At 39.2% G+C, this 21,459-nt stretch overlaps 1 protein-coding gene across 6 annotated transcripts in view; it reads right to left on the reverse strand.

The window, feature by feature from the left end:
- The window catches only part of ELMO1 (engulfment and cell motility 1), a 290,710-nt gene that overhangs the window by 184,403 nt on the left and 84,848 nt on the right, over positions 1 to 21,459 (reverse strand). For all 6 annotated transcript variants that reach the window (XM_042817235.1, XM_042817234.1, XM_042817233.1 and 3 more), the window contains 4 exons: positions 15,858 to 15,893; positions 9,002 to 9,101; positions 3,736 to 3,887; positions 2,801 to 2,879 (listed from right to left, as the gene is read on the reverse strand). In XM_042817235.1, coding sequence (XP_042673169.1) covers positions 2,801 to 2,879; positions 3,736 to 3,887; positions 9,002 to 9,101; positions 15,858 to 15,893 — 367 coding nt within the window. The remainder of the gene's footprint in view (positions 1 to 2,800; positions 2,880 to 3,735; positions 3,888 to 9,001; positions 9,102 to 15,857; positions 15,894 to 21,459) is intronic.

Below are 21,459 nucleotides of genomic sequence, written 5' to 3' on the forward strand. Positions count from 1 at the left end.
TGTTTCTTGTGAGCAAAATGAAGCAGTTTATCAACTACAACAGTAAGAGTTATTTTGGTGCCACGAAGTCAAGATTACTTTGCTGTGCAAAAGGGGACAGAGTGAAAGGTATATCAAGCTGAAAACTTTGGTGATCCAGTAACAGCAACACAAGATCTCAGAGGAGACTTCTGTGGGTTCAACAGGGCTTTTTCACACACCTGTTCAAGCACAATTCCCCCCTCACAACTCCCATTCCTCAGCCACACAGCATGAACACCTTTCAATCTGTCAGTCAGGCCTTTAAAATCAGACATCCAAAAACATGCATATTTATATTAATATTTTGGCTGTTTCAGAGTCACAAAGTCTAATTTTTAGATTGCAGCTCAATGCTGTTTTTTCACAGTAACTAATACTTCCCCCCTGTACGTTGCTAGCAGTGCTGGCATTGGTCCACTGTTTTGTCTCCAATTAGTTTTTCTTTCTAGAAGTAATGGCCAAGTCCCTATCAACCTGGATGTTTTGACTTTCTCTCTTAGACATCTGGCCCTGGCTGGCCATGCTGCAAACTACCCTAAAATGCATAGGAGAGAGTATTTTATGCTAATAAAGAATGAAAGCCTGGTCGCCTGAATCATGCCTAACAGGCACGTATCCTGTTTTTAACATTTTCCACTTATATAGAAATGTGCATGCATGGATGTGAACACATTAGCATATGTATTTCATACATCAATGCATCTAACACTTAGAAATTACCATGTATTTTTAAATTCCTATTAGAAAAATGTACAATTTAAGGATTTGGTTAATTTGGGTAACATACTGCACTCTGCTATTTAGGTACTGCTTGCTGCTGTGAATTAAACAGCTAACAACAAACCTTACCCTCGTGCCTCTAATCAATGACCTACAAGTGTATAACAGTCCTACATGACACAGCACAGCAGTCAGTGCTGACACTTGCTTAAGGACTTTCCTGGAATGCAATCATTTGGTCCAGCTGGCATCACATCAAAATTCTGTTCACACAAGAATAATGTGCAAGAAAGAAGGAACCAAAACCAAGAGAATCTCAGCTTATAGTTTTTAAGCTTTTTTTTTTTTCTTTTTTATTTCTGGCAAAGCTGCTTTCAATTGCACATAACAGCCGAAGAACGAATGATGCAGATGCATCAATTCTCTATGGAAATGCCCAACTGAACTGCAGGGGGAGTGCCAGGCACACAATATAACTCATGTTACAGGGCACAGACTGGCTTTGTTAATGTGTAGCTGTACCCAGCAAAAAGATGGACAGGCAAATACTGAGATGTGTTTTTGAAAATTCATTTCGCTTTTTGGAGACAATCAAGCTGTTACTTGATTTGTATATATGGAAGTTAAAACCTGCCACTAAAATATCATTTTTGCCCATTGAACCAAAAACTGCGACAAGAACAAGAATTCACAAAACCTATTACTATAATAAAACCAGCCTTGTCTCCAAGACACCTTCAAGGCTATTAGCAGCTGATGAGCTGTCTTTTCTAAAAAAAGTACTGTAGTAACAGAGGAGAACAAAAATTATGTGACAAAATTTCCCACCTCATTTCCCATAGCAACGTGTCCCTCTGAAAATGCAGACAAGTGGGGGGAAAAAAAGCTCTTCAAACATTCACAGTATCATTTCACTGCACAACATCTTTTCTAATGCACAAAGTTCTCATTCCTCATTTTTAAGTAACCTACATTTTTTCTAGATGATTGAGTCCTTGACAATGGCAGAGGAAGCAAGGCAACAAGACAATCCTCTCATTAAAAAAGAAAAACTTTGAATCTCTTTGGCTTTTTGCATAACAGAAATGGGTGTGGAAGTGTTGAAAAAAAAAAAAAGTAAAGAAAAGGCAGATGCCAGTGTGAATTTAAATCCTTTTCTTAACTGCAAGGCAGTCACTCACATCACGCCAGTCCCCCTAGCACGGAAGCAGAGAGGCTGCCTCCTTGCATCCAACAGATCTTGGGGCAGGACTAGTCCAGAACTTGTTTGAGTTCTGGCAATCTGCAGACATTTCTCACATGCTCTTGTGCAGTAAGGTTTTGCGCAAGTGAAGATTTTATTCCACAGTTTCCATTTTCCATTTGTATTTTGTGTTAGTGTTTGTTTCAACATTCTCCAGCGTTGAAAAGTGCAAATAAGTCTAAGACAAATCCTCATGAGGATTTATCAGCAGCTCTCAATGGCCTCATTTTGGTCACCACAAGAATCATCATCATGGTTCCTGGTGATGGAAATACTAAATAAATAAATGAATAACTCTGTTTTGACACAAGCTAATTACTTGATAAACACGGATGAAACTCCTCTATTTCATAACACGTCACATTCAATCGTTTAGCATCAGCTAGCAATCCTGAAGTATTTCCTTTTGAAGCTTCTGATCTCTGGCCCTAAAGTTAACTTAGAATAGTGCGCTGACATTCATGAAATGCTGACGTGCCAAGATAGTCCCTTTATCAAAAGGAACACATTTCTTATTAAGAAATCTGGAGGGGAAGATGACTTACCAAAAAAATAGCCTGGGTTTACAAGCTGTGCTGGCAAAGAGTTCAGTACAATAAATACTACAGCCAGCCACAGTCAATATGGTTCATGTGAGGTTACAGGGAACTACAGAATTGCAGAAGAATTCTTAACCCTCCCTAATACTGGTACAAGATGGAGGTAACTCCACTGAAATGAATGCTATTACACCAGTGACAGCAGTGACTGGGACATCTGCATGTATGAACATAGTGTGTTTCCTACAATACATGGATATAAACCCCAACAACTGACCTGCCTCTTGTCATCCGGGGCTTTAAGGAAAAGTGCATTTATTACTGCAATGGTGTACGTCTGGATTTCTTGGTCTGTCCTGTTTGGGAGAAAATCATAAACGTGAGATATGACCACGAACACACAAGCTACAGAAACTCATTTTCCAGTTGCATTACTACCAGTAGAAGATCAGGGACTGTCTGCACTTCGAGTTACTCATATAAAAGCTAAGTAATTAGTCACTCGGGTTCTCTCTATTATTAGTAAGAGAAACATGATGCTCAGCATTCAAGAAAGGTGAAATGAGTAACAACCTCAAAGTGCCATTAATCGGAGCTCAGACAATGAGCTCCAGCCAATGCCCAGATGCCCCAGCTACAGTTAGGAAGAAGAAACTCTAAATGGCTCTGAAGAAAACCTTGTTGATATTAAAAAGCTTTCCAGGTGAGTAGAAAAAATGCCCCAGCTAGGAGGTGTGCATTCCAGTTTAAAACGCATTACCCTCTGCTAAAGGAAGTGGTTTCCATCCACTGAATAGCAGTGCATTATTGTTAAAGAAAAGACCTCTCTCTTTCTAAATGTACCTTCAACAGAAGTCGCCCAGGTTTTGTCATACACGTTTCCCAGAGGCTGACTGGCAAAACCATACCATCTGTATGCTGATGGTGCTAAGCATTCAACCACAACCAATACTAGGTGCTCTCCTTTTCCTTCCCATTTCTAACCATACAGGCAGCTTTGCACCAAGAAAAAATAAATCAGTAATAGAAGTAATAATACTAGAAGTCTATGATCAAGCTACTCCAGAAAGCTGGCTATTTGCCATTCAGCCACAGATGTGGAACTTATGCAGGAGTCTTCATATCACTCCTTTTCTAAATGCTGTGCTCATTTGGAAGAACAAAAATTAAAAAAAAAGAACAGCATATCAAGTGGCATTTGAATATACTCACCCCTGGAGATGTGGGATTAGCTGCCCAATTGTGATCTCCTGTGCCACCTTCTGGTACAGGTCATGGCTATTGAGCACCATCGATTCCAGGATCGCTAGTGACCGTTGTAAGATAGAGATGTCTGAGGCAAATTTGTTCACATAGCTTGCTATCTACAAATTAAGACATTTAGAAAATTTGAGTCCTCTCATAAAACCAGGAAAAGGGAAGAAACAAACTGTGGAGTTGTCTCAGAAAAGTGTTGAGAGTGAAAGCAGTCTTGACTACATGCCAGGCATCTGTTAATACCTGACAGCAGTCAGCCAGGCACTGCAGGAACCTTCCGAGGACACAGTAGCACCAGGTTTTTCAGCTGGCATGAATCACCTCAGATTTATGTCAATACTAATACCTGCAAAATATGTGCTTCTGTACTAAGTTATGCATAAGATAAATCAGCATTAAAGAACGATAGATGCTGTGTTTTTTTTCTGAGGGTAACTTTGGAAAGGATAACAAAAATTCTGCTCATTTTTTCCAGTGTCTGTGCAGCCTGTGCTCTCTAAACAAGCTCCTAGGCTCAGAGCAATGGCTGCAAAAGAAAAATTCACATCTAATTTTCTGGCAAGATGCATCTGCAGCAAAATAAGCTATATTTTTCTTTCTTTTCACCAACTATAGCTCTCTCCAGATTACAAATTAAAACTCACTTGATTACCATTTATTGGCACAATTGATTGTGTAACTCTAAATACAGTCTAGTCTTGCTGTTTGTGCATTCATTTCTGTCACTCTTACTGAAAGCTGCTATGAAGGAATGGCACACTGGTAGAAACCATGTGGCAGCAAGTGTTCCTTTGCCTGCTCCACAGCCTTCTCCCAGGAAAGACTCTCATCTTCTGCTGACAAAGGAACAGAGAACTGCTTGGATTTTCCTCAGATGTACCAATATCAGCAGAGACAAGCAAAAAAGTACCCAAGGAAGTACAGACAAACAGGAAAAAAAGTCCAGTGACCAGTTATTTATCCTTCATAGCCAAGTAATAGACTTGAGATGGGGTCACTACAGCCTATTAAACTCATTCTTTCCAGAAAACCTCAAGTCCACCCCCTTCTTAAGTAGTCACACTTTAGGACACCAATGCGGTTTTGATACTGGAAGCTCACTTAGACCCTTGTATAATTTTCCTTTTGGAGAAAGAAAGGCATGCCAAATGCTTGGAAAAGCTGCCTAGGCAACTGTAAAATCCACAGTATTGACACATCACAACAATGCTTGTGCCCTCGTGACGTTCTGCGCAATGCTGAAGCAGCAAACTCCTGCCTTCTCCCCTTCCCACTTTTTAAAAATAACTATGGTTGGAGACTGTGAAGAGAGAGTTGGATTTCTTTTTCTGCTGTTCTACAGCATTGGCATTTATTGCTCTGCTACTTGCTTTGCACTGCCACAGCAAGAACATGCTGTGCAGAATGCAACTCCGTTCATGAAATAGAAATTGGATTTACAAAAAACAAAAAACCAACCCATGCATGCATGGGGAATAGGTGGAAAGGAGACTATCTGCTCTGGGCTTTCAATATGTGCTGTCTGCAAGTCCTCAGCACAATTATTATTTACATTAGTACAAAATGCACAGTGTGCTGTTTAGGGTGACAAGCTGCATCTCAGCTCGTACCACCTTAGCTCTGCTAACGCTAATCTAGTTGTTTTCTGATGCACCGTGTCAGGGCTGCCAGATGTCCACAAGTCCCACAGCACGTACACTGGGCATGTACAGATCAGCTCTGCACTGCCCACACAAGTGAAATGCACTCTGGATGTCTCAGTCACCAGGCACACATGGATCAACCGTGTAGCAGGAATACAACGTACCCAGAACGTGTTCCGAGTTGTCAGACTACTGTCACCCTCTTCAGAAGCCCTGACATGAATCACTCTTTGTGCAGCACCTCTTTGCCTCAGCAGTTCAAGTGCTGGTGTGAAAGCTTCACTGCAATATAACATATTCCCACCAGGGGCCTGCTGCACTGATCTAATTACAGATAGCTGAAACCTCAGCCTAGGAAAGGCTGCTTCAGACACATGTATTCTTCTGATCCTGGGCCACAATGTCTTTTTACAACAAACATAAGCTCAAGGTACTACTGAAGCTGACCTGTGTGTTCAGAGAGCTGTGACATCTCACACAGAACATACATGCAAAGCATCTGCTGGGTAATTTCCATGCTAAGCTATGTACACTCAAAACCACCTTGCTGATGTATGATATATGTCTAGAAAAGATGTCCAGGCAAGTCTGCCATGATAAATGAGGCATGCAATTTTCAGAGGGCACAAAATAAGAATTTATATTCCCATACTTGAAGTTCTGGGTGTGGAAAAAAAGGAATCAGAGTTCAAATTCGTGTCAATTGCTGTTCTCTGGAGAGCTCTGCTTACTGAGCACCATGTGCCAGGAGGGCTCTCAACATCCAAATATAATCCTGCACTCGTTTGTCAAAACTTCTGATGATAAATAATGATGCATGCTCACAAGAATAGAGCCTTTTCTCCAGGAACAAGCAACTTAATTGTAAAACACTTTCACATGAAAACCTGGCACACAGATGTGTGTCACTAAGGATAAAATCGTAACCTTGCTATCTGCATAGCCTTATGTAGCCCCACATAACAGAAGTGACGGTGCAGTTTCAAGGGAAATTAAGCACTAGAATGCCCTTACGTATTCAAGCTCAGTGCTCTGCTGAAACAGGACCTAAATGCATGGAGTAAGAGCAGGCAGGAATGCTAGAGAGAGCTAAACTACATATTTTGAGCCCTCTTCCTGTTTCAGCATCACCTGAAGTGAGAGGAGAATTTAAAAGTTAAGGACAAAAGCACAAACGAACAAACCAAACAGACAAAAAAAAGAAGCGAACAACAAACGCCACATCCACCACGGCAAAAATAACTGAAGGAAACAGATTTGATTTTCAGAGATGCCTGGACCACTTTGATGTCTGTAAATGAAAATAACAGGAAAATCCAAGGCAGTTTTGTTTCTGTAAACTCCTAATGCATAGTAAAGTTTTCAAGCACAAATCTCATTTTCAGGTAAGGAACCACAGTTGCACTTCACTACAAAAGGAACAACTGGCAGCTGTGAGACACAGAGATACTTTTCCCACTGCCACTCACTTTTCCTGCACAGCACATTTTGGAAGGCAGAGTAAGCAATTCATCAAGGTTGAGACTGCCTCACACAGTTACAAAACAGCACTTACACAAGTAATTCTAAGAGATTCTTAAGAACACCTCAACAAACACTACAAGCCTTTATTTTCTTTATCCTCTTGTAGAAATCAAAGAGAAGAGTTCCAAATTTTTGTATTTTATTTTGATATCAAATTATTATGACATATTTTAAGAACTTGGCAACCAAATCCTTTAGGGTACTGTGGAGTTGCAGTCTAAACGAGCTTATTGTCATGAGGAAGAAAAGAGCCTTGAGAGATACTGTTGTAAGAAAGTTTCTCAAATTATATTTTCCCTGAAGATAAGGAACAAAGCCCTACTTGAAAGTGTCAATTCTTATTTGCAGTAGTTACAATAGAAGTCTTAACATACCCACAGGATGGGAGAAGGACTTCTTTCAACACCATCTAGTTACTTATTTGAAGCATTCAGAGGTTCCCTAGAGATCTCCTCCAGCTTCTACATTTCTAGTTAGGAAATTATTTATTCAAGATATTAAAAAAAAAAAAAGTTATTCAACTTAATGCATTCCCATTCCAGTTTGGCTTCCATTTGACAAGAAAGACAGCTTCAAAGGGCAGAAGCACTTGAAGCAGGGTTGCAGAGATTCAGCTAGCAGAAAATTAACTCTCATCCATCCTGCCATCCACTTGAGCTAGCCCAGCAGCAACCTCAATGGCCTATTTGAGTTCGTAGGCTCCCCCAGCAAATAACACATTCTAGGCTGGACTTTCAGTCTCACAAAGCCAGTTAAAACACAGGTGTACTACCTTCTTTGCCATGTTAAGATCATCATCATTAATCTACCTAGCCTACAAGATTAACAAAGTCCAAAACATAATATTAATCTCTCTCATAAATAACACCTAGCATTTTAATGATCAAAATTGAACATCAAAAACTAGTTCTCTTTTCATAGAATCATAGAATTGCTCACATTGGAAAAGACCTTCAAGATCATCAAGTCCATCCCCAACAAACCATACTACCCTAACTCTAACAACCCACCACTACATCATGTTCCCGCGCACCACATCCAAATGGTTTTTAAACACATAATTCATAACTTTATTTCTTTCACTTCTGACAACAAATGTAAATTTAGGCTCCCTTTAGGTGGAAATAATTTTCCAATCAAATTTAAACATAGAGTCTGACACATTTTGTTAAAAAGGAAAGATATCTTTCCCTCAGGTGACATCATTACAGTGAATTGACTCTGACATCATTTGAACTCATACAAATGCACTTCAATGTAAGATACATTCCAACTTCAACCTGCTTTGAAAAAAAAAAAAAAACAACTTGGAAAGAGTTTTTGGTTTTGTTGTAATCAGAAGAGCCAATTTATTTGCTTCCAATCTGCCAATATTTAGGATGAGAATAAGTAAAAACAGTTAGATCAGTCATAACGAAATCTTTCTTTCTAAAGTCCGTTACATTTCTGCATTTAAAGAGTACTTTGCTGTTTCTGCTGCTCTTGTGCATGTACCACGTGCAAGAAAAGAAGAAAAATGTTGCAGATCATGGAAAAAATCTTTTTCAAAACCTTAGACCTTAGTCGCAGGATTCAGGGAGCTGGAGTTCAGCTTGATAAACTCAGGAGATTTCAGTTTACAAATTGAAATTATTACTAACTCATTTCTCTTCCTTCCCTATCCTCAAAGGAAACATTTCAGTGCTGTTTTTATTTCAAGATACATATTGTGACTCACTTTAATTTACATTAAATCTAAATACTATTTTCTGCTTTAGCTGCCTGGTATCTGCACAAGGAGGTCACACTCAAACTGAGCAAGCAGCAGCCCATGTAATAAGCCTAACACAGCGTTCATCCAATTTCACTTGCACTGAACTCATTAGAAGTTTGGGCTAGATCCTGCAGTTCCAAATATTTGTACATTTAAATAGGATGTTAATCTCATTTTCATATACCTTTCTGCCCAAGCAATCACCTACACAATGCACCTGAAGGAGAGAAAGCACAACTCACCTCAAAAATAGTGTAGAAGCAAATTTGTACAAAACACATAGCATTGATTACAAATTTACCTTTTTAATGAATGCCACAGAGAATGTATCCCACGATACAATCCCATGATCCATCAGCTCAACAAATGCAGTCAGTGTAAAGGACAACATATCTCCAAAGCTGCAAGAGATAGGAGTCGTGACTACAGTTACCAGTTAGGCAGCATGGCAATGACCGAGGGAATAAAGTAGCAGGAAGCTTTCAAAAAGGCAGGAAAACGAAGCCAAACATGGATTAAGAGGCAGCAAAAGAGCAAGAGAGGCCATGCAACAAATAGTCTCCAAAGCAATTTTGCATGGACATCAAGAATAATCACCTGAAAGAAAGCAATTGAGTGAGAGAAGAGCTAGGTCCTAGGAAAACACCACATGCAGTGCTCAAGGAAATCAGATAGCCCAACTGAACTTCTTTTATCTAATTCAAAATTTTACAGCTAACAGGAGAGAATGTTTGGTTTTTTCCAGTTGTTCATTCAGGAACACAGCTCACATTGCTTAGAATTTGTGAGCCACTACACTGCATAGTTACCTGTGAATTTGAGATTCAGTGCATCTTTGTATTAACTATTTCCACACAGGTTTAAACTCATCACAAAGAACATGCTCAAAATTGACTAGCTGCACACTAATTTCCCTTGTTAAAATCAAGTTTTATAGATCACCTTCATTTCTATATATACTCACGGTACCCAACGGTCAGCAGCCACAAAGATTTCAATGAAACCATTTGATGAGCTAATTAGTCAATAGAAAAAGCAGTGCACAGGGCTCTAAAAGCAGCAGTGTGTTACCTTTAAGGGCACGCCAAAATGCCTGCAAGGTGCTCTGTCACTAAGACATTTACAAGCTTACGCATGCAATCAAGCTAAATAACATGAATAGCCCCACTGACTTTAACGCAGCAGCTCACCTTATAAAAAGGCAAAATTAAAACCTGTAAGATTGGAACTACAATGCTCAGTATGTTGGAAAACTGAGTCTATAGTAGAATAGTTGTAGTTAAGGAAGGCAATTAGTAATCCTTGTGTGATTTGATCCCCTACTGTCCTGTACCATCCCAACCCAAATTAGTGAACATTCACTCAGAGGGAAGGCATTCATTGCAGGACAAAGGAATAAAGCAGGAAAGCAATTTGAATGTGGCAATTCCAATAGCCATTCTTTACAGATTTGATATAATCTGCATTAAGGCTTCTTGACACCAAAAGAAAAACCTTTAGTGACCCTTTCCCTTAGGATAGTTCATCAAAACTCTGCAAAACCCTTCACTGAAATGAAACTTGCCATTCTTGACATTTTGGGTTAGGAGGGAACTATCACACACCTTCCCTTCCAAACTAAGGGCATCTACCACGTCTGATTCTTTATGACCAAATGAAAAAGTCATATCAAAGAGTAAACAAGAAAAACAGTGTCTTTTTAAAAAAAATAAACCACTGTAATTCTACAAGGAATACTTTGTTCAGTCATACATGACTGTTTGTCTTTTAATTCTACAAATCTTTCAAGAATTAAATTAGGCTTAAAATGTCATCATTAGCATTCCAAATAACCAAGGATTTCATAAAAAGAAAACAATACTGCTCTGTAGGAAATATAATCAGCTCCAGTCCTCTCACTCTCCCCAGCCCATTCTTTTTGCATATAATGGTTATTTATGAATGTCTAAGTAAAAATGCATCCTTTGGAAAGAGCTTCTTTTTAAAAGCTTGCATGGATATTCATGCCAGAATACTTCCATGATTATATGGAATGTCAGAATTTTATAAGGCCAGACTAAATTATGTACAAATTAAATGAAAAAAAAAAATTGATTAGGAAAAGTGTTGTGTAAGATTAAAAGGAGATACATTATTTGCTTAGTTTAATACTGGGAGATTTATCTTTATTTAACTTGGATTTTCTTATAAATCGTTTACAAATTTTGTCAACTAACCTGTGTTTAGTACATCAATATTCTTCTATAAACTAACTGTAAATGAAAGGAAACTCCTATTAGCAACAGGTATAGAGTAGAGGGATTGTTTAGTATTAAACCTACACACATATATGTATTTTTTTCTCCAGAACAGCAGCGGTTGGAAATCAGTTTAGTTAAATTCCTTTACATTCAGCAGACTCACTCATTCTTCTCACCAATACTCCTCATTAATCCTGTCAATTATTTATCTCCCTGCACATCTCTGAATGTGAAACGAAGTTAATAGAGCTGAAAATACTAATATACAAGCCCGGTTTTAGCAGATGTACCACTGGCACAATTGTCTGGGATCCAGACAGTGAAAGTACTTTCCAACTTAAAACAAGGCAGGCTGCCCCAGTGGGTGTCACTATGACATTTTTCAAATTATTAAGAGCAAAGAGGTGCAACACTGGGACTAATCAAGCACATATTATGCACCACCACATACACATAGCATGAATTTTTAAAATATCTATCTATCCACAGGCACAGGCACTCACATGTGTACACTAAAGAGCATTGCAAAAGTTAAAAGCCAGGCTTAAAGGATAAGCATTAGGTGTAGCACAGCAAGACATGAAAACAATCTCCAGGGTAACTAGCAAGATAAAATAGGAGGGAGCGGTGTTGATTCACTGTTACGTATTTAAACACAAGTAGATAGGTAGAAATAGACTTCCAAGCATTTCTGTTTCAATACACACGTGCAGGCACATTCATACTATTGAGTGGCAGACTGAATAGATGCAGGAAATTTCAGGGGAATCAAAGCTTGTTCATAAAATGTAGCGATCTTAGAAAATAAGCGGCACTGTTTAACTCAGAATCTCAGCGAGCAATTATTGCAGTCATACAAAAAGTCCGAAAAATGTTGGGGCTCGCTTCACAAAATCTTTCAGCAGAGCATACAGCACAAGACACAACTATTCTGTAAATATCAACCTCCTGCTATTCTTGCAAGATGACCTAATGGTTTGACAGTAATTCCTGATGAAGGTGCTTTTAAATGCATGTCATTGTGGCAAGAGGGAAGAGCAATCAGAAAGACACGCTGTATAATTGCAATTTCATCTCTCACTAACACTGACATTTTAATGATCTGTGCCATTAAACTGTTGCACAATCCCTCTCCAGGGCTCTGGCTTGTGTACTTCTGCTGGGACAGCTGATGATGCCTCCCATTTTCTGCTAAGTGGCCCCAGTCACTGCAGATATGGGCGAGTTGGTGACGAGACACCTCCTCAATCAGCAGCTCACAGCCAAAGTCTCAGAAGAAGCAAACACCTGTGTTCTGTAAGGCCATCGACCAACCCAGTGTGAGCCATTCTAGCATGGATGCCTACCACTCTGATCCAAGGCCTGAGCACCTCAAGCCCTGGGACAAATTTGCAGCTGTGTTTCCAATTATTTTACCTGCGTGTCTTAGGCAAAGATCAGGGCAGCACCTGCTGATTAATGTTCCTAAGAATTTTCTGCATTCTTACTTTCTGAAACTGAGGAATTCCATACATTTTTAATTTTTCTTTCCTAAAAAGAAAAGGAATGTGCATGACCACCATGTCTATCACTTGCCTTCATCACTATCAACTGTACAAGGAAAACTATCTTTTTAATCAGGTGTGCTATGCAGTTTACAGATATATATATAGAGATAGATAGATATATGAATACACAGAGATATATTTATATGGAGAGAACTATGTCTGATATCCTGAAAGATGCCTGCAGCAATTTTAATTTCTTTTCAAATTAAATTAATGGGACGTGAGCAGCAAAATCCCTTAGATGTTTTTGAACAGGATGCATCTACCAGCCCATTTTTGGGTCAAATCTAATTGTGCAGAGGAAAGGCAGCAAAGAGAAACACTAACCGGGCAGGAGGCAAGAAGGGGACTGGAGCCTATGCCAGCTGCAAGGGTTAAGGAAGTGGTTAACTTCCAATCCCTTGTCATTTAGCAACTGTGCTCATAGCCCAACACTGGGCAGCTGAAAGGGCCTTTCAGCTAAATTTGAGGAGGGAAGCTGGATCTACCTAAATCAGAAGAGGACAAGGGCTCTGGAAAAGCCATGGGGGCAAGAACCTCAGCCTAAATGAAGCTCAATGATGCAGCAGGATACTCTGCAAGCACAGTGTGAACCTCTTTCATTGCTATGACTCTTCTTCATTGCTTCTACACTTCCTTGCTTCTTAAATAACCTTTCCAAAGGTAAAGCTAAGCCTTCACATCAGACTAGGGTCAATTCACACCTACTTACTCTATATGTCATAAACCGACTGAACAACCTGCAGGTAGCTGCTCCTGTTTTTGTAGGTGATGACAGAAAATGCTCTTAACTGCTATGCTGCAATGGACACAGATTATTTTTTTGCAATGCACCAAACACTATTCAAGTATTTTTGTTGGTACAGTTTCACTACATCCATTACAAAGGATCAACCCTGCTGATTTTAAACTAACTGCACTCCCAAAAAACCTGGTATTTGTATCCCTGGTATTACAGCCTCTCTAAGCTTGTGAATTAACTCCAATTACAAAAACAGACTTTGAATTTTAAACAGAACTTAACTATTCTTGAATAAATTCGGGTGTAAATACTCTTATTATGAGATATGACTTAATCCACTTTTAGGTACATTAAGCAATTGTCAGCATGGAAAGGTAGCCCAGAGGAGATATTACACATTGGCTCTTCAGGCAGATTATTAGAGTTACCTTTTCTCTTCTTTCCCATCTTTTAAGCTCATGTTTTTGCTCATTTCATGGTAATTTCCATAAAAAGATACACTATTCTTAAAAGGCTAGGAATAAGGATCTATGCAGAAGCATCACTCTCCAGTCAGCATGATTTGACTACAATTAAGTAGTCAATTGATATGGCTGTTCCACAGGGAATTTTCTTTTAAACCGAGCATTAGCCAGCATGAGATAAAGGAAATCCTGAAACATAATGGGAATCTGTAAGACTAAAAGGACAGAGAAAAGAAACTCACATTTTAGAATATGAATTTCCTTCAGTGGATAAAAGGTATTAAACGTGTCCTCTCTACAGAGGTGAGGTTTTAATTAAGTCATCTTCTCCAGGTCAGCATGTGCAAGCTGCCAGAGATAACGTGAAATACTTGGGCCTTATGAAACATCCCATCCTGTAAATCAAAAGTAACTTTTTCTTTCAATTAGCATTTGGCTTCTTTAGAGTAACTAATAATAAAGACAGCAGCAAGAGGCTGCAAAGTTTTTATGTTTTGTTTGTTGTATTACATGCTGAAATCTTTTTTATATATATTTTTTTTAATCAATCTTTCTCCCAATAATTCATGGTGAAAAGAATTTAGTATGCTTCACCACAATCATACAGCACTAGCGTCACCTCTTTACCTTCAAAGGTTATGAATAAACCAAGTTCCAGAGATGCCAATTTCATGGCCTGCCCAGTGGGGCTGGTATCTTAGTACAACCACAAAACTCTGTGATTTTAATTGTATCGTTTCATTTACTACTCAAGGAAATCAGAATATTAAATTGTGTGCCCTGATATAAATTGAACCTCATCCATTTAGAATTCAAGGTTAAATAAACTTTAGTCACACACAAATTCATTTCTACCATGTTCACTGACGTGCTGAACTACAATGATCAGTAAGTACCCTCCAGAGGAGGGTAAGGCCTTGCTCCCATGGGTAAACATGACTAAATTGTGCCACAAAACCCACAGCTTAATTCAAGTCATCACATAATGGAGTTCTTAGACCAGGGCTCAAAGCAACTTTAAGTCAGCACTTCAGAACTTTCCTGAGACTGTTCAGAGGACAATCATATTATTGAGTGTAAAAAATTATACAAGATAATAGAATTTGGGAACAGAATGGTGCTGATGGAGTATAACTGCTGCTCACACACAAAAAAACCACCCCACTTTCACATCAATGAGGGAAAAAAACCAGCATCAAAATGCACAGGAGGTATCCCAGCAGGAGCGATGCCGCCAAGAATTTTGAAAGCCTCATGGCATTTTAATTATTTTTCTCACAATCTCAACTTTTATATTAAGAAATGTTATTCCATATCAGGTTGAGGAAGAGAATGTAGAGGAAGGATTTAAGGTTTTTGCCAAATTTATGGCTACTGTGTAATTTATTAGGCAATGATTTAATCATTAACGTTTCAGCAGCTTTGTGAAAGCACGATTCAGCATGGATTTGGATGGGAAGCTGCATTTGCTGCATGATAAGCCACATCAGAGTGACAGATGCACACTTAATTGATTAATTACTCTTTTGCTTGCTTGGGTTTCAGCTATACTTGATGTGATGAACTTGCAAGCCAATCAGTGCACTAAAGAACATCCCTCAGGATCCCAATTTATTAAAGCCTATGAAGTGTGTGCTTAACTTGAAGCATACAGAAGAATTCAAACAAACATGCCCTAGAAGTTCCTAATAAGAAACCTTTCAGAATAGTGCAGTTTCTCTTTATGCAGTTATCTATAATAAATAAAACTAACTGGGACCAGAAAATAACTGGAATCCAAAATGGCACAGTGACCCTTATCTCACTAATATAAACAGTTAGAATTGTCTAATATTGATCACGTAAGTCAGACAAATTTAAAAGGGGAACATGGAGAAGGCAGGGAAATGATTGCTCGAATAATAAAATAATAAAAATAAAAAAGCCCCTTAGTTAGGAAATTGGGTAGGTCCTTGCAGAAGTTACAGAATTAAAGCACCCATTCCATAAGCAAAGCAAAAAAGGCCGCATCAGATAAGTATCAAAGAAGAGAAAACAGAGGTTGAAGATCGGCTGAATGAATAAGCACAGATGTATTTACATATAAAGATTAGCGCAAGGGCCTGAACTCACTCATGCAAAAGAAGAGGAAGTGTGCAAGGTGATGATCTAATCAGGTTCTTACCAGGGCTTCATTATCTTCTGCAATTTCTGATATCGTCTGTAAAATTAAAACTTGCACGTGAGGAGATGCACTTTAAAACACCCACATACTATTTATCTATGCATATATACACACGCACACTTAATTCATAAAATTCAAAAGACACAGTAGAAGGCAATAAATTACAATTTGCTGTGAACAAAAATGGTTCTGGTACCTGCTAAAGGAAGCTACATTCAAAATTAATTTTAAATATTTGTTCAGAACGTTCCTGCTAATAAAAAAGCAAAAGAAAACAATAAAACATTAAACATTTCTCTAAAATGGCTTTTAAATTATTAAGTTGCATTCATACAGCAGTTCAAAACCACCTGCACTACCTCCACAACACTTGGCTACCGTGTAGTAGTCTTATTCCCACAGTGTTTGTCAACTCACTCTTTTTAATTCACAAATTGATGGGCATAGAATCATAGAATGGCCTGAGTTGAAAAGGACACATGGAGACCTGAGGTACTGGATCAACCCACTTGGAAAAGGCAATGATCCATACAAAAATATGACTTATTGTTTCAGATATGAGGATGTTCACCTGCGCTGCCAGCCCTCAGCATGGTGTGGTCACTTTCCTAGGAGCTTCAAAACAATTTGTTCCTAGTTGTAGCAAGGCTTCATGTACCTCAGTTAAAAGGCTTCTTTTATTTAGACATTTCCTGGTTTTTCTGATACAGTGTTATGTAAAATCAGTGAACAAGAAGCTAATATATTACTGCATTTGGGAAACTGGAGGCCATACAGTAAGGGAGAAAAAGGGCATTTGATTCATAGAATCAGAATATCCAAAGTTGGAAGGGACTCACAAGGACCTCCATGTCCAACTCCTGGCTCCGCACAGCACCACCCCCAGTTCCAACCCCTATGATGAAAGCATTGTTATATTGGGGTGCCTAAAGCTGCACCGGAAAGTAGAGCAGGAAAATTCCTTTCCTCAGTCAGCTCTAATCCACTAATCACAGTTTGCAAGTCAACCTCCTGCTATTAACTGCCTCCAGAACTGCTGATAATGCTACTAAACAAACTGAAGAGATAACCAATGGTAAAAATGGCATCCAACACAAGTAACTAACTTCTAAAACATCACTTCAGTCTCATACTTCGCCTATTTCTTTGTTTCCCAAATCTGTTTCACAAGTTTCTTTCATGCATTTAGATGCAGCTTCTGGGCAGACCAGCGTCCCAGAGGAGATCAAGGAGATCCCTGCTTCTTCCCTGTCACCTTCTTCCCAGCTCTTCCCCTTCGTGTTTGCCATTCGGTCCACAATTGTTCAAAGACTTCAGTTATCTGCAACTGTTGATTCCATTTGCTTTCCCAGAACTTGAACAGATTATTTTCTTTCTGTACAGAACCTCCTCCTACCTTGTATTTTCCATTCTCTTTGAGCATAAGCAATGCTGTGCTTTCTATCTAGGCTGTACATGTGTATGTAACATCTTTTCAGGAAGAAGAGCCCTCAGGGAGGGCAGCTTTGTGGATGGAGAAAACAAAAATACAGCATCACAGGTACAGCAGCTTGGAATCAGTTCACTGCTAGCTGTGAGCTCAAGTGGTTACCATGTATTCTGGCACTGAATGAGCTATTCTAGCTCAAATTAGAAAAATGACAGGATTTTGTTACTGGGTTTCATGGCTTTTTTTTTAATTTTCTCATGCCCTAGATATCTGTGTAGCCAGTACTAATGACGGCGAACAAGAAACATGAGAATCATACCTTTGTGAGAAGGGGAGAAAGTTCCCCCTCAATATGCTTTAGTAACATAAAAGCTCTAAGTATTACATGTAATAAGAGAGCCCAAATTGAGCAGAATGTCCTTCCTGCGCTTCTGCCAAGGGAGTGCTTCCTTGCTGCAGGAGACTGTGCTAAACCATAACAAGAACAACATCCCAAAGGTGTTCTCTCAGCTCCCAAGTGTGCATGCCTCTAAGCAACCTCATGCAGCACATGCCAACAAAATTTCATCACATCCTTCTAAGGTAAGTGGCAAGGAAATTCAAAACTGGCTCTGTGTCTGTGACATCAAAGAGAAAAAAGAGTGGTGTTTGTATACTGGTAGAACTTCAAAAGGCAGGCACAATTTTGCCAGAGATTGTTCACAACAGGCTATAACCAGGTGCATTTTCTCCATGACTAAATTCAGGGATTAAAGAATAAATATCTTAATTCTAGAACAAAAACATTTAGACATTGTCTTTCTTAGCATTTGCAGAATCCTTCCCCACCTTGAGTCAACTGGCAATTAGTTAACTTGAGGTGAGAAGATATACAATATGAAAGGAAAATACGGAGAAAATTTAATTATATAGGTCTCTTCTGATGAAGCAACATGAGGTACGTTTTGACTTGAGAGGAAAAATAATCATATTACAGTGAATAATTTCTATCAATCTCTGTTCCTTGTGCATGTGACAGGAGCAGCAATCAGAAACATTAAATGCTGTAGTAATATTGTACAGGATGGTTACAGATGCTGTTATTTCACCACAGAACTAGTGGAGGTCATTATCTAAAGGAGTGCACGCTATTTGCATCCCATCATTAAACTAAAGGCCTACAATAGAAGAACTCTTATTATAAGGAGCTCTGCTCATGGTCACCCACAGACCACACTTGAAGCTAATGCTCAAGTGGCAATCAAGCCAACTCTTCCAGCAAGGCAATCTAGAAAGGAACAAGCACAGCCTACCACCTCCATGAGATTTCATCTTCCTGTACATACACAACTGCTACTCCTCCCAGCAGCAACCAGCCAGTTCTGCAAAATACTCCCTGGGTAACTTATCATAGGCATGGTCAATAATGCTGAAAATCTTGGTGATCTAGAAAAAGACCGCAATGAACTTCATGCCTACATTTATCATTTTTTAGAAGCTGTGTCTTAATTGCACTTGCACAGATGTGAATAAAACCATAGTCAAACATAAACATTATGAGGGCAAATTAACTAGCATTTGTGAAGTGGTGAAAGCCATAAAAGCAGACAGCATTTTTAATATGGGGAGAAGTAACAAAACAAATGCCAACATAATGCACAATAAACATTAACGACAAATTACTGGATTAGACATTGTGCTACAGTAATACCTCCCTGTTTGGCCTCAGAGGAATTCTGTGATACATTTCTGGCTGAACCCCAAGGAACAGCAGTTCCCTTTGGACCTCCCCAAGCCATACAGATCTTACTCACACTGCACTGCGGGTTACATTATGTCAAAAACGGCTTCCAGCTGAGACCAGCTTAGCAAGGGCCTGTCTGGATCAACATCTACCTGTTCATGTGCAAAAAAACCCAACAACAACAAAAAACACCTACAATGACGAAAGATATCCCAAATCTTACTGACAGCTGGGGTAACACATGCTGTACAATAAAGGCTGGTCTGCACTGGGAGAAACTGCTAAAAATTCTGTAGTCAGAACACACTCACTGGAGTTAGCTGCAACCAAGCATCTGAACCTGCACTGTTTGAATACATGCAGAGAGGGAGAACAATACCACTGAGGATAAAAGTTTTCCATGCAGTTGTGTTCCTTGTGAGGACCATTACTAGCAAAGGTAGAAATGCACGAGATCTTCCTCCTGGACAGAACAAAAACTAAGTGGATAATGGATGAAGGATCTGTTAACAACATTAAATCCGTATTCGGTTCCTGGGTAAGAGGCAGTATTTAAGAATCACAAGAAGACAAACACAAAGGAGTTCATTTGTGGATTCTGCCTGTATTAGGTGTGGCTATCACATAAACAAAGGCTGGGAATTGCTGTGGCCGGGGGTTAAAATGTATTATTTGGTTGAAACCTGCAAAATAAGTGTGAAGGAGTGCAGCAGCACTGCAACTTCTCACAGCCACCACAACAACCCACAGCCACCGCAACTCGAGACAAAAACATTCTGGAAAAGTTGCAGAAGCAGAGATTTTAAGCTTTCCTCCTATTTTTTGCCGTTTCCTCCAAAAAACAAAACAAAACAAAACCCACTTTCATATGGAATTTAAAAAAGATGAATGGATGTATTTTGTCTGCCCCTTGATACTCTGAAGAACATTTGGAAACATAAATCCACTACACAAATGTCTCTTTTTAATCACATTTCACAAAAGTGGTTGCCAAACCAAAACCACCATTACTGTTTCCTCTCTTCTCCCTTGTTTCTGTCAACAAGGTGTTGAAATCAACACTTATCTGGGGACATTTAAATGCTAATATTTTTAAGCTCAGGTCGAGTAAGAAAAGGAATCCTGGAGTAAAGCCACATAGGATGAGGGGAATGCAGGAATGCAGGAATGCCGCAACAGTTCTCATTTTCCTTCCAAAGGTGTGATGGTTCATTCTCCCATCATTAATATCTCCACAACGGAATAACAGCTTAACCTGATTTTTATATACTGCTCAGGATTTCTGCCTCACAGACAATGGTCACACAATCCCGACATTACAGAAGTGCTAAGAAATGAAGATTGCACAAAGTCCCTGTTGGATGGGAATCAATGTTGGCAGCAATGTCAGATTAAGTAATCTGTGCTTCCAGGTGAAGATTCACAGTAATGGCTGAGCCTAACAGCCCACTGCTGTCAAAAGCAAAAAATTATTTTCCTTCCTCCACTGGCTGGCTTATTTTCCAATGGATTAGCAAACTGAATTGGCACTCTAAGGAGTCAGATGAGCATTGGAGCTGATCAAGTGTTGAGATGATCAAAAGAGGGAGCAGGGACTATGCAGTCAGCAGCAGGGAAGGGTAGAAAAGAACTACTTCATTTAGCAAAGACTGACTAGCTTAGCACTGCGCACAACTTCTGAGAAAGAAAATCATTTTCCACTTAGACAGTTGTGCTGGTATAACTGTTTTCTGGGGCAACACGATGAGCTCAGTAAGGGAGCTAAACTGGGTCAAGGGATATTCTATTAAAAGTAGACCTTATTGTTACTCTTAATAATCCAGACAAGTTTTCCAGTCTTGCAATAAATCGTATTGGCATGACTTTCCAGACAAAGCAGGACAGGAACAAGTGGCTGCAAGCAAAGGCAGCTTAAGTGTTTTGACAGCAGTACTGAAATACTCATCAGACTGGGCTGGAAAAATGTATTAGCAGGTATGTGAGCAATTGTCCCAGAAAGTGTGTTAAAGTCGGAATAACTCCAACCTGCATTCCATTTTCCAGTAGACTGGTATGCTGCATTATCTCTCTAAGACAAGCCAAGAGCTAATATATCACTGAACAATACAATTTGTCCTTTAAGGTATGCATAATTGCCATCTTGATGATGTCCAGTTGTAGGGCAGCCAACCCCACAACTGCACGTGTCCATTCAATAGATGACCCATTTTAGCTGAGAAGTAAATAACCCATACAAATGCACATTTACTGAAAAGTTTACCTGAATCTGATATAGCTACATTCATCACATTTCAATAGCATGATGACAAAAACCACCACTGTTTGAAGCAAGTTTTTCCCCTCTGATCTGTGCACTAAGCAGCTGCATCTCCCTTAAAATTAAAACCAGACAATGTGGAACCATGTCCGAGCAGCATCAATCAGCACACTCCTATGACACTGCTGTGCTA

This window comes from Centrocercus urophasianus, unplaced genomic scaffold (assembly GCF_019232065.1).
Source record: "Centrocercus urophasianus isolate 14NV4802_14NV808 unplaced genomic scaffold, USGS_Curo_1.0 seq_16, whole genome shotgun sequence".
Classification (NCBI taxonomy): domain Eukaryota; kingdom Metazoa; phylum Chordata; class Aves; order Galliformes; family Phasianidae; genus Centrocercus; species Centrocercus urophasianus.